This window comes from Chaetodon auriga, chromosome 14 (genome assembly GCF_051107435.1).
Source record: "Chaetodon auriga isolate fChaAug3 chromosome 14, fChaAug3.hap1, whole genome shotgun sequence".
Taxonomy (NCBI): domain Eukaryota; kingdom Metazoa; phylum Chordata; class Actinopteri; order Chaetodontiformes; family Chaetodontidae; genus Chaetodon; species Chaetodon auriga.
The window spans coordinates 17390971-17404547 of NC_135087.1; the positions used below are offsets into that span (position 1 = coordinate 17390971).

At 43.9% G+C, this 13577-nt stretch overlaps 2 protein-coding genes across 2 annotated transcripts; both read left to right on the forward strand.

The window, feature by feature from the left end:
- The first annotated feature begins 1817 nt into the window (after positions 1-1817).
- Positions 1818-2585, forward strand: olig4 (oligodendrocyte transcription factor 4). Its single transcript, XM_076749449.1, has one exon. The coding sequence runs from the start codon at positions 1818-1820 to the stop codon at positions 2583-2585; it is 768 nt and encodes a 255-aa protein (XP_076605564.1).
- A 3822-nt stretch (positions 2586-6407) lies between these two features.
- Positions 6408-13233, forward strand: bsdc1 (BSD domain containing 1). Its single transcript, XM_076749145.1, has 11 exons — positions 6408-6615; positions 7202-7256; positions 8525-8641; positions 8782-8949; positions 9163-9217; positions 9886-10001; positions 10161-10229; positions 10603-10687; positions 10772-11260; positions 11438-11541; positions 11633-13233. The coding sequence occupies exons 1-11, from the start codon at positions 6605-6607 to the stop codon at positions 11660-11662; spliced, it is 1299 nt and encodes a 432-aa protein (XP_076605260.1). The 5' UTR covers positions 6408-6604; the 3' UTR covers positions 11663-13233.
- Positions 13234-13577: the final 344 nt, after the last annotated feature.

Here is a 13577-nt window from a genome sequence, read left to right on the forward strand (position 1 = left end):
AACCAGAAACAGCCTTTGATGCCACTGTGATGAAGTTAAGATGGACAAAATGTTGTGAAAAAGCATGGTGTCGTAGATAGGAATGATATTTTTCATTTTGAGGATATCAAACCACCAGTATGCAGACACATACTCATGAATTGCATGTCAGTGGTAACTTCAAATTTACACATTGGAGCAGTGTTTAGAACAATCATAAAGCCGCATGAAGACGCCCACAACTGGAGGTCAGCATCCAAATATAAACCTACTGTGCACCAAGAAGAGAAAAGCAAATGATTTCTTCCCTGAGCTGACACACGAGGGAAACATACACATTCCAGTCATGACGACATTTCTTCCATTTGAACTGGATAAAACCTTGTATAATCGATGTGCAATTCCAGCCAAGAATCAATGATACATCCCAGCTCCAGTGTTTTTGCAGATCTCTCTGCTACCCCAGATGGTGTAACACATGAGCAGAGTATTATTATGTTTTCTAAATACTGGCCCTGCCTCAGTGGAGGCTTTGCTTGGCAGAAGGCGACAGGAAATTCCTGAGCTGAGTCCTGAAATCCAGCCACAGAGAGACATGTTGAAAAGTCAGCTTGATCCAGAGAGCAGATCAGATCAACAGATACATGCTGGACATTAAGACCAGTAGGAATTTAGATGACATAAATGGAAACTTCTCTATCTGTGATAAGTACACAGTTCCCTTAAAGTTAGCCTCATGTTCCTGACGGCTGCCATGTCGTATGAAAAGAAAGAAAAATAAATACTTCAAGCAAGTGTGGAAAGAACCTGAGAAAGTGCTAGTAGCTTTACGGTTGAATTAGGGGAAGACAATGCCGTGCCCACTCTTTAGTATCATTTTAACTACCTCCTCCCAACTGAAGGACCCCCTTCCAGTGATAGTGATGTGATTTCACAGACTGTTTGGGGAGCCAAGTCAAATTTATCTGACCCCTTTTGTCTTGAGCTCCTGGTTGAATTGTACCTAGTCTGCCATTAACGCTGCTCTTTACATGTTTAAGCACCTCATATGGTGCTTCATACCTTTCTCCAAAGTGTCTCATGGATACCGTATGTAAATAAGGCCTTGAAGGCATCATATATCTGGTGTTATGAAACGGGGCAATAAAGATGTGGTCTGTTTTCCTCTCCAGCAGATCTGTGGTTCACACTCTCACTTTTACTTCACTTCGAATGTCTGTATATGGGGATATATTAGTGCAACTTGAAGGATCAAAATCAAACATTTCTGTTTATCACGATGATGGCATTAACTTTGTCAGCATTATCGCATTCTTAAAGAAATACCTTGCCTACTTCCAGTTTGTCCAGTCTTTAATCTCACTTTCAGTATAGTCCTAGTTAACTCCTGGTTATGCAGCTTAACACAACATGCGAACATAACTGTTTTGGTTAATATGTAAGGGGTTCATCAGGGTTGGGGGAGTTAAATGTGGGTGTGGGAAGGTGAAGTGGGGGCTTCAGGAAGGAGGTGTGAGGTGGGGGTGAGAGTGTGTCCCTTCTGCAATTGGCTGAGGCTCTAAGTGTCTCATTATGCGGCTTTTTTGTTCTTTTGTTGAGGCGCCCGTATAAATACACCCCAGTGGGCCCAGAGGGTGACTGTTAAACGGACCTGCTTGTGACTGATCATCAGTCTGAACAGCATAAACTCTGACAGAAGTGAGACTGTGGTGACACGACAGGGAACTGGAACAGCTTGGAAGCTTCTGTAGAATTAACTCAAGCTCCAAACATTTAGAATAGTATTTTTGGACCTTTTTTTCCCAACTTGTGTCCCACTTTCCTGTGTTTCAACCAAGATGGATTCTGACTCTGGCTCCACCGGCAGCCGCTCCTCATCCCCAGACCTGGTGGTGGATGACTCTGCTGGGAGCTTCTTCTCCAACAAGATGTTCCATACGTACTGCCGAGAAAACGGAACAGGCAGCGAGGCCGGTAAGGGCAGGATGGAGCACTGCAGCGGGGGCGGTAAGACCAAGACCAGGTCTGAGCTCAGCAAGGACGAGGTGCAAGACCTGAGACTGAAAGTCAACAGCCGGGAGAGGAAAAGGATGCATGATCTGAACCAGGCTATGGACGGCCTGAGAGAGGTCATGCCCTACGCTCAGGGGCCCTCAGTCCGCAAGCTGTCAAAAATCTCCACCCTGCTGTTAGCTCGCAACTACATCCTCATGCTGTCCAGCTCCTTGGAGGAGATGAAGAAGTTAGTGGGGGACGTTTATGGAGGCAGTGCTGCCGTCCAGAACCGCACCGCTGCCCACCCCGCTATTGCCCCTGCAGCCCCAACAGCCCACCTCCCCCTGCATCCTCTGGCCCAGTCTCTGCACTCTCTGGTGGGCAGCACGCCTTCAGCTCTCCATCACACAACCTCTACAGCTACAGCCCCGCACTCCCCTCCATCCGCCAGCTTCCTGGGTTTTCATGCTCCGGTCCAGGGCCTTCTGAAGGATCCACTCCACCTGACCAGCACCTACAGGCACTTCCCCGGCATGCCCTGCCCCTGCTCACTCTGCCAGCCTTTGCCCACCACTACTTCCACATTGCACAGCCTGTCTATGACCAAATGAGCAGGACTCTCTTATAACTGATCTCTTCTGTTTGGATCAATGCAATGAACCAAGCAGCTCACAGATGATTGTTAAATGAACTGTTAAAATGATGGCTGGTGCCAGACCGTGTACATACTGTATATATCTTCTGCCATGCAATCTGCTGCTATTTTTTTTTTTTTTTTATCATTTGTCTCATCTGCATTGTTTATACAGAAATATTCTAAATGCACTAGGGATTTTATAAGAGTAGCAAAAACTGTAATTTATCTGATATCTGTGGTGATGACAATTTGGTCAGAAATGGAACTGGTGTGTCTAATTGTGCAGGATTTCTATTTTCCTAAATTAAAACTTTGTTATAATAACAACTCTTGCTTGTCTTCTTCTTTTCATGAACTTTATCTTTCAGTTTATTATTATTTGTCCCCTGACTGCAGTTACTATTATGGTAGTTTTGTCTATACTTGATGACTTGACTTGAAAACAAGTCAAGTCATGCAGTATTTCTTGTTAAAATGTGGGATACAACATTTCTGGACAGGTTTTAGATACATGCTTACAGAAATACAGCAGCTGTACCAAAACAATATCTTTTTAAACTAAACAGAAAGGGTTGTATTGGTGCTTGGAAGTACAGGAGAGCAGTGCAAAAATGGATATTTAGCAAGGGATGTCATTGGTTGCTAACCAGCTTTGGATAGATAAACCTCTAAAGAGCTAAAGAGGGACAGAAGGATGAAACAATACGCCAGCACAGAGGCTGAATGTGGTGCTCATGAGCCAGGGGACCATCCATCTTCACCTCAACAGGGTGTAGGAGATGAAAGGATGACAGAGGCGCCAGGAGGACCCGTCACTTTTGTCTGACGCAGGCGAGGGACACAGCCATGTCCTTAGCTCTAGGTCAACGATTTGTCTCTGTCTCATAAGAACATGGATATATGCACACAAAGGGCAAGATTAAAGCAGACGATGTGCTGTGGTCAGTCCAAAGAAAGTTTCTAGAAAAGCAGACAGGACTTTCCTCTTTAACTTGTAGATCTCTAGTAAATATTTCCACCGATCTTCTTCACTCATTTTCAATCAAATTCGATTGCATTTGTGTTAAAAGTCAATTGTTACAGTAGCTGATCCCTAACAATGATTAATCCACTAAACCGCAAACATTACTATTACACACACTGATTGCCATGAACATGATTTAGTCAAACAACCCAACAATGGCTGGCCTTCACTTAGCAACAAATCAAGCGTGTAAAATACATGCTTATCCTCCCACGGCTGACAGATGAGCTGGAGATCAGGGGAGAAATGAAGAGATGTAACTCATTCTCACCCACCTCCCCACCTCCTCCTCCTGAGAGCCCTGAATAGGTTTGAACAATAGCCATGCGTGGGACACAAAGGCCGGGGGAGTCCAAGCTCTCGTGCCTGGGACACAGACCCCCTCCATTCAATCTACATTTCATCATGGTAACAAGCGCTGTCGGGCCAAAAGGCCTGACACCCTCTCTCGCCACAAAGGCGGTTAGCTCTAATATATGAGGCTATTGACACTGAAAAGAGCCCCTGTCAGTACTAGGGAATTGTCAGCTGTGGGATGTCTCAGTGGGGGGAGGCAGCTGCCAGCCAAACCAAGCGGTGGAGCTTCTGTCGTTGGGACCGGCGGTGCAGCGTCACCTGGTCCCCGGTCCCTTGACACAGAGACCCCGGGTCCTCCCACAAGGCCCCCCTTTATTTGGGCACAGGTGGGAATGGGAAGCAGAACACATTGTGGAGATTAGTGGGGATCGGCCTCCCTTTGCTCTAGGTAGATGATTAGAGACACTGACTTGTGCAAAGCTGGTGTTTCCTGATCGGCACCAGATGGTGTTAACCCACGGTGTGGCATCAGCAGTCTGGAGAGTGTGTGTGTGTGTGTGTGTGTGTGTGTGTGTGTGTGTGTGTGTGTGTCTGCGTGTGGGTGTGATGTGTAATGGATATGCTTCTTAAATCATACAATATGGGCAGGTCCTCTGTGAGTCATTATGGTCAGCCGCTACTGACACCATGGTGCTCTTTAGCATATGCTAACTGGCAGTGGCAGCTCTGGCTTTAGTCATAATGTTGTGCAGGAGTAACTCTGAAAATTAAACACAGTGACAGAGAAAACAGTCATTTTAGCAGGGGTGGAGGAAGTTCAGATCCTTTATTTAAGTTATGAGTGTGTATGTATGTAAACGTAAAAATGCAGCACTACAAGTAAAATCCTGTATTCCATGTGCAACTTAAGTAAAAGTACAAAAATATTATCAGTAAAATTTTGCTAAATGGCCCTTTTTATAGTGTCATATATATCACAAGATTATCAGCATTTAAAATGCTCTACAAACCAGTGTCTGGATCTTGAAAGAAGAATAAGACTAATTTTGAAAAATGATTTGGATGGATGTGGATGGAAGGAAGTCAAGAACAAACAACTAAATGTCATAGTAAGGAATTTAAAATTAGAGAGAAAAGAGTACAAATTGATTCTGCTTAACTGCTGATAAGCTGAGGTGATATGCATGAATAGTGAAAATCAAGGACACAAAAGTCTTCCCCATTTTGTGCACTGAATGTCACGCACACACCATCACGCCGTGGCCATGTAGACAGATGGATAAGTTAACCACTTCAGATACTGATCAATAGAGGAGCACTTGTCCCAACTTGGCTAAGCACAACCTGCATTGACAGAGTTAATTAGGGGACTGAAAGACCCAATTAAGAGGATGGAGGGGCCGGACACACGAGACATATTGCGGGGACATAAGCACACATTGTGCAGCGTCTGGATAAAGGGGAACTTCAATTAAGGGAAAACACACTTCCAGAGGCTTGTTGCCTTGTTTTTTTCATTTTCTGCTACAGCCCCCTTTTCACCCAGAATACTGATGAGGGGAAAGCACAGCTGCTGGGGGTCAGCACGCATATGCAATATGGTGTGCGCATACGCTCACATGCACATCCACAGATGTACTGAGAGCAGGAGATTGATGAGGGGATTCAGGTTGGAATTGTTAAACACTGATTAGCCAATATAAAGGCTCAAGACGGAGACGTTTGTTTGGCTTCATATGCAGTTTATTGGCTGAATGAGTTTCAATTAAAACACTAGTCTCCACCATGGAAGCATTTTTCTACAGTTTTTCCCATTTTGATGCACTCCTAACGTCAACTGCATTTACTTAACCTCTGATGATGTCCTGATTCTTTTCACACAACTATGGCATAGATAGTATGTTTACATGAATTACACACAAATTACACAGTGCCTACACTGCAGATTGCAAATGAGCCAGAAACCCATGTGCAGAGGTTGGTTACCTGCTTTTTGCAGACATTATAAACTCAAATCTCATGTTCAGTTGACACTCAGAGTTCACAGACTATGCCAAAGACAGTTATGCCATTGTTTTCATTTTGTAGTTCTATGACTTCAGAAATGCAACCAACCATAGTTCTTTTAAACATAACTCTATATAAAACTTCATGCTGTGTTGTCTTCATTTTAGGAGCTCCGCATGAATTTCATTTGTTGAGAAAGGGGCCAAAATGGCTCTTTTGATGTCGAAGGTGCAGACATATGGTCGACTCTATGGGGTCAGTTTATAAACGAGTTTTGGAGACATTAAAACTTTTGAATTCATATTGTCTGTTCTCAAAACTGTCTTGCGGCTAATGGTAAACCAATAGAGAATTGAAAGTTGTCTTCGCCGGTTCATGCATACCGCAGTGCTTCCCACACTACTGTAGCTTTTACCACTCAGCCTTTAGCGTTGCCGTTAAATTTGATCCGCCGCAGCCACCATATGTAACCCAAACACTGGAACACATTTGCTAGTTACACACTGTCAAAGATGACTATTTAAACATTGAGCTCTCTGTGTCTGTGTGGACGTGGTTCAAAGTATTTCTCTGAGGGGAAGTCATGTGCGTCACGTGTGTATTTATTCACAGCCACGCCACCGGGGTTAGAGTTCAGTAAATACTGATGATGTCATCGTCTGAAGATGGCTGAAGGGTGAGAGTTAGCTCGCAAATTACTTTTTGTTGTTAAATATTACACAGCGGACAGCACCGACGTCGTGCGCATAACTGTGTTCCTCGTTGCCTTGTGTGTCTAATAAGATTTGATGTAATTACTTTGTTTAAACGCCGGACTTTACAGCTCACGGAATCTGTTCAGGAAGTGCATTTGTTTACCAAAACACAGCCCTGCTAGCGTTAGCATACCCTGGTTAGCCGTACTGTAGAGCTGCTTAAATCACGCAGTAACAACCAGAGGGCTGCAAATGTGCTTAATTTTTACATCCAGCATGTTTGTTCCGCCTTAACCATCGCACTCGTGGCTTGTTTCCGCTTGTTAGTTTGTTTGGACACTGGTAGCTGGCGTTAGCTAGCTAACTCGTTTAGCCTGAGAGGCTGTGTGTGTGTGGAAGTTAGCTAGAGGTACCTTGAGGAAGTCACTGAGTCTGATGTCGAAATTGACAAAATATTTTGAACGTGTGTGCGGTCGTGTAGTTGTTTTGTAATGGTTGGGAATATCTTGACTCTGTTGGTTTTCGTCTTGAGATTGAGCTAATATTTAAGTGTCTGTGTGATTACAGAGAAAACTGGTGGGGAGGCTGGCTTCAGCAGAGCTTCCAGGCCGTCAAAGACAAGGTAACCCACACGAAGAAGTCATGACATCATGGAGATGAGTTCTTCTTCTCATGTTTATCGCTGCTCTGCACGTACACCTCTCTGTCCAAAGCTGTGTTCAACCAAAACCAGAATACAACTTGTTTTTCTCTCTTGTTACATATATTATCTGCCCTCAACAAAAACACTGTCATTGGCTACGTCTGAGATAGATAGATAGATAGATAGATAGATAACAACAGTCCACACAAACTCATCATGCAGGATAATGATGGCAAGTTGTGCTGAATGAGGGGACATTTATATAAGCTACCAGTGAATTCCACCAGTAAGAAAAGGTATCACAGAGTGGACTATTTTTTGAACTCATGCCCTGGGTTTGTAGTGCCATGGACCTGTGCAGCAGATCCTGTGCAGGTTAATGTCAGCAATTTTGAATGTCATCATTGTCGAATTGTGTGTGTAGTAACCAGCATTATGCTGAAAATTAAAATGAGTTTTTTGGGCAAACAGGAACAGTTTGAGTAGCCAACTTTATCCTTTACTTAAAGAAGAAGGAAATTAAGTGAACACTGATTCCTCCCACAGACCAAAAACATGCTCATTAGGTTAATTGGTCTCTAAATTGTCCGGAGGTGTGAGTGTGAGTGTGTGAGTTGTCTGTCTGTGTGTCTGTGTATGTAGCCCTGCGATCGGCTGGCGACCGGTTCAGGGTGTACTCCGCCTCTCGCCCATTGCTAGCTGGGATAGGCTCCAGCCCCCCGCAACCCCGAAATGGGATGCGCGGGTAAAGAAGATGAATGAATGATTACTCCAGACCTCCCCTCCGGGGCAGCAACACAGGAGGGTCTTAGGAGACATGGGCCGAACAACTTTATGTCCAAATCTGATGTCGCCGTTTAAATGGTAGTGTGACCTCTGTCAAAAACTGGTTGCACAGCATTATTAAAGTAAAAAGCAAGATCAAACTGCCCCATCTATTGTTAGCATGAGCTGACAAACAAGAAAGCTCTGTAATCCAGTTCTCAGGACTTCTCCTTTGTAAAGAAATGTGAGTTTTCATGTTCCAGGAAGACAGTTTAGAACAAATTAAGTCACAGTGCCTGAAGGTCGTTGAGCTCTGTTATTCAAAGACCTGACGTAAATCAGGCCTCATTAATAAAAGTTATTCTTGCTGCTTTTCTTAAAGTTTTTACATTTCTGTTACATCACGTTATGTGCTGTTGACATGAACTGCATTTGACTGTATTACTTGTGTAATTTGTATGTCTGGCTCTGTTTCTTTGCAGTCATCTGAGGCCTTAGAATTCATAAAGCGAGACCTGACAGAGTTCTCCACTGTGGTGCAACATGACACAACCTGCTCGATTGTGGCTACAGCCACGGCTGTCAGAAACAAGCTTGCAGTAAGTTGCAGCCTTCACGCTGTTCATTGTTTTTTATCCTGGTATCTCCTGACAGTCTGAGTTCAGGCGACCCACGTCAGATGCATGTCTTCCATATGAATGGGGTATAAGTTGCTAAATACCAACCTTGTGTATTCCAGGTGGAAGGTTCCTCTGAGACCACAGAAAAGGTGAAGAAGAGCCTGTCTAGCTTCTTAGGGGTAATATCAGACACGCTTGCTCCACCCCCTGATAAAACCATTGACTGTGATGTCATCACGTTGGTGGCAACGCCAGCAGGAACTACAGAGGTGTACGACAGTTCTAAGGTGGGCTTGTACATTTAGCTTAAAGTTGGGGTTTGCAGGGGTTGTTGGGAATAATCAGTTGAACCGAAAACATTGCTTTCTGGTTCATCTCTGTGAAAATGTTGAACAAAGTCTTGATTCAGTGCATTTGGTTTTCTTTTGTTTTTGATGGTGAGCGCATGATATGCACATGGAAACAAAATGAAGGCAGTGTAACGTTTGTGTTTCCTGCAGGCACGGCTCTACAGTTTGCAAGCTGACCCTGCTACATACTGCAACGAGCCTGATGGTAAGACTTGCTTAAGTGAATGGCAGTGAAATACTTCAGTAGCAAATGATTAGAAGTATTGATTGATCATAGTCAGTGAACAGTAGATGCACATCAGATTTAAAGAAGCAAATGTCAGTTTCTACTGCAGCTTTGAACTACTGTGGTTGATATGAGCTCAAAGAAAGCCAACGAATTAGAGAAAGCGCACAAGTCCTGGAGGCTCCGTGGCCTTTAGTGTGACAATCCCAAATGTTTCTCATCAGAGGAGTTTTTATTGGAATTGGGGTTGTAGATATTCACAATGTGTGTAGTATTCTAGTCTTAAGTATTACTTGCGGTCTACTGTCATCTCTTTTTGTACTTCCTTGTGCGGCTGTGACACACACATTTTCCTGTCGGATTATAAATGTTATTTATAACAATGGTATTGTTATCCGCCTTTAAAAACTGCCCTCACAACCTGAAGTCCTTTTTGTGCACCGTTCTTAAAGCATTACCAGGATTTGAATGCTAATGAGCCGTGGGACTTTTAATCAGTGCTGAATTATTCGCTTGGTGGATTTGTGTGGTGACTCGCCATTGAATTCAAAATGGGATAATTGTAAGATGGATGGGATAATGCCTCCTCTCTAAATATTTGCTGGTATCTTTGGAGTATATTTTAATGGGAAGTTATTTTTGTCCAGGTCCCCCAGAGCAGTTTGACAACTGGATGTCCAGCTTCAGTTTGGAAGACAAGAAGGGAGAAATCTCAGAGCTTTTGGTCAACAGCCCGTCTATACGAGCCCTTTACACCAAAATGGTATTTTATTGCTGCTTTTTTCAATACTTGTTCTTACAGAGCACGACCTCCAGTAACCTACCATAAGTGCTTTCAAATACAAAAAAAAGAACTAGATGTCGTGAAGAATTGGAAATAAATAAATCACATAAGGACATTTTTGTTTTGTTTCATGTGCAGGTGCCAGCAGCTGTAGCCCATTCTGAATTCTGGCAGAGGTATTTCTACAAAGTCTTCCAGTTGGACCAGGTAATCATGCCACTCATAACTGCAGAAGCCTTTCTCATCAGCTCAAATCATTGTCTTGGGTGCCGCCTGCTGGCCAATTTTGGAACTACCACGGATTGATGATTTCAGGACATAATCAAAATGCAGGATTTTTCCTGCTTTAAAACAAGGGAAATGTAACCGACTGGCTGGTTATTTGTCACATGATCTTAAAACACTTCAATTGAGAAACGATGGTTTGGTCTTAAAGCATGTTTTTACATTTTTTTTTGTGCAAGAAGAACAAATGTAACATTCATTTAGTTGTGATGGTTGCTAACAATTTGATGATATGCTCATAGAATTTCTTTCCTTATTGAAAGGATTGTAATTTCACTGTGACTGTGCTTTCTAGGAGGAGGCCAGGAGAGTGGCGCTGAAGCAGAGGGCGGAGCAGACCATACACACAGAGACCCTGGGCTGGGAGGAGGAAGAGGAGGGTATGCTGTCCTCGGTTTTACGTTAAGAAACTGATTCATGTTCAAACCCGTCACTTACACTGGTTTTCCCGCTGTCACCGTCAGATGACTTCCTCGGCGCCGCTTCATCATCTCATCTCAACTTCACACCCCAGCCGGACAACAGCTCCACCCAGCTGCCCACCAGTTTGACGGGAACAGGAACGACTCTGCTGAGCCCCGTGCTGTCTCCTAGCGAAGAGCGTGACGCCACCCTCTCGGTTAGCAGCGACAGCGTCAGCCTGCCGACGCAGGTGGAAATGCAGCCAGAGCCCGTCGCCACGGAGATGACCAAGAAACTGACAGAAGCTATCTTAGAAGGTGTTGCAGACAAGACGCAAGAAGAGCAGAGGCCTGGAAAGAGCGACTTACCTCCCGAGGCTCAAGGGGAAGCTGCAGCCCAGCCAGAGGCGACTGTCGAGGAGGCGTCAGTGCGGCCTTCTGCCCCCGCCTCCAAACCAGAAGCAGCAAAAGAGGAGGGGCCGCAGGACCTGAGAGTGTTTGAACTCAATTCTGACAGCGGGAAATCCACGCCCTCTAACAATGGCAAGAAAGGTACGATGACCGCTTTTCAGTCAGCAGTGAGATTCTTACTGTTCCGGGTTTGGGAGTAGGAATCTAAACAGGATTAAGTTCAGTGATGTGGTTTTGAGTTTTCCACTAAATCGGCTTAGAGGAAGCAGCAGAGGCGAGGTCACAGAAGGTTCCACGTTTGTCTCTTCCCCCCTCCAGGATCCAGCACCGATGTGAGCGAGGACTGGGAGAAAGACTTTGACCTGGACATGACAGAAGAAGAAGTCCAGATGGCACTCTCTAAAATCGAAGCTTCTGGAGAGGTTAGTGTTAAGCCACCCACAGTGACGTTTACCAGAATCTTTCATCAAAAATCCCCCAAATTCCTAACCCCCTTTTTGTTTCGTTGACCAGATGGACGAAGACTGGGAGAACTGGGACTGAGAGCCTCTGCAACACTAAGCTCTGTCCCGCCATTAAAGCTCGTTCTCAGCAGACGAACCATGCTTAACGTGTTTTAACTCTTTGTCCACACTGTCACCATGCCATGATTGTCAGTAGGGGATTGTCTGCCAGGTTTGGACCATATTGGTAAACCTGTTGAAAAGAGCAACAGGAAGACCGAGGCAATAAGAATTTGACCGCCCTGTCCGCTGTCAGTTTAGTGCAGATAGGCCACTAGCGAGAGTAATGACTCAGGTCTTGGCTATTTCTTGGAGCATCTTCTGACACTAGTAATAGACCGAGGTCGTAATCCTTCTGACCCTCAAAGCTTAAGGACACACAGTGACGAGTCAGTATGTGAAAGGTTTCACGGCAGCAGAGGAGCAGCTGTTTTCCCTTTTTCTTTACGCTGTTAAATACATCATGTATGTTGCGAGTGTATTTCAAGTCGGGCAATGACTTAACTGCAGGCTGCAAAATAGCCATAAACTCTAATGCTGCTTGTCACCTTTCTAAGATGAAATACTCCTCAAGTGATTTTTGGATGGTGGCGATCGATTGATGTAATTCTCCCTGTGCCCCTCCCTCTCTCGTCTTTATTATGCAAGTGAATCTTCAGAATGAGACAAATATTTTGGCCTTCATTCACAGAACACTTTCATTTTGGATTCACTCCCAACTTTAGATATATGGCCTTGTAAAGCACACAGTCGTGTGATACTGTTTTTTGTTACAAGTCAGTGATCTGAAACACAACCAGCTCATGCGTCATTATCAATTCCCCCCCTCCCCAATCATATCGTGCGATTCAGTCGAATGCATGAGCTCGTTGCAGGCTACATGTCGCTGTTTGTCAGTTTTAAGCATTTCAGTTCTTTGACTTGTTTCTCCATTTGTCTTACTCGGGTAGAGGGGATCCATTAGATGTCACTCGTTAAGAAAGAAGTCATTTAACTTAATAAAGAGAATTCAAACTGGTCCTGGTGTCATGATACAGGATTCTTTGGCTTGAAGTTGAGGACAGCATCTCTTGTTATTTACTTCTGTAGGAGACTATGACAGATCTGTGATGTTTGAAGTTTCTCTGCTGGCCAATGTTGGAACAAAATAGCTCAGCAGGCAGCGTGCCAAGTAGACCAAGGAGCAACACGACACGCTCCATGCTTTCCTGATTTTTTTTTTTTTCCATCATCTGTAATGTAACTGAGAAAAAATAATCCTAGAGATGTAATATTTATACTAAAAGAAATGCTTAATTATTGTATTACGTGCTTTGGATTGCATGTCTGTGCAATAACATGCAAAACATTGTGCAGATGGTTAATGTTGAGTTGTATTTTTTTTTTTTTTTTTTTTTTTGGGTAAAGACATTGGCTGTTAGGTTTTTGTCTTCTGAAAATGTGTTGCATGTCTACAGTTTCCAGCTGTGTATTCCCTTCAGATTTCCACTTTGAGCGACTCAAAGCTGTTCTACACACATCTGTTTTCAAAGCTGTCTAGTTCCTTTTTTTAAGTCAAGTATTTCACTATATTTTTCAAATGATCAATGTCATTAAAGGATTCATGGCTGACGGGCTCAGTGTTGTGCTTCACCAAATAATGAAGTGTGGCCACTTCTGCTGCTGAGGAGGAAAAACCAGTTTAAACCAGACTAGGCTACAAAAACCTTTTAATTAGGGGCATATCTTCAACCACACAGCCAGCAATGCCCATTAATCGCCACTCATACCTAAACTCTGTGCTCATATCAGCACCTACTGTGTGCTTATCATCCAAGCTGTTAAGTGACTGTGTATGAACAACAGGTACTTTTAATAATAAAAATGCTCTAAAAAAATGCTTCAAATCTAAGTTTAGTCCAAACTTTAAGTGACTGCTGGTGTGGAACACCTGTTTAAGCACTTCCTCCTGGAAC

Bases quoted from the DNA above. Each gene is read 5' to 3' on its own strand.
- olig4 (XM_076749449.1), top strand. From the start codon at position 1,818: ATGGATTCTGACTCTGGCTCCACCGGCAGCCGCTCCTCATCCCCAGAC.
- bsdc1 (XM_076749145.1), top strand. The intron at 8,642-8,781 runs GTAAGTTGCAGC...TGTGTATTCCAG, and splicing joins CTGTCAGAAACAAGCTTGCA to GTGGAAGGTTCCTCTGAGAC. The intron at 11,261-11,437 runs GTACGATGACCG...TCCCCCCTCCAG, and splicing joins CTCTAACAATGGCAAGAAAG to GATCCAGCACCGATGTGAGC.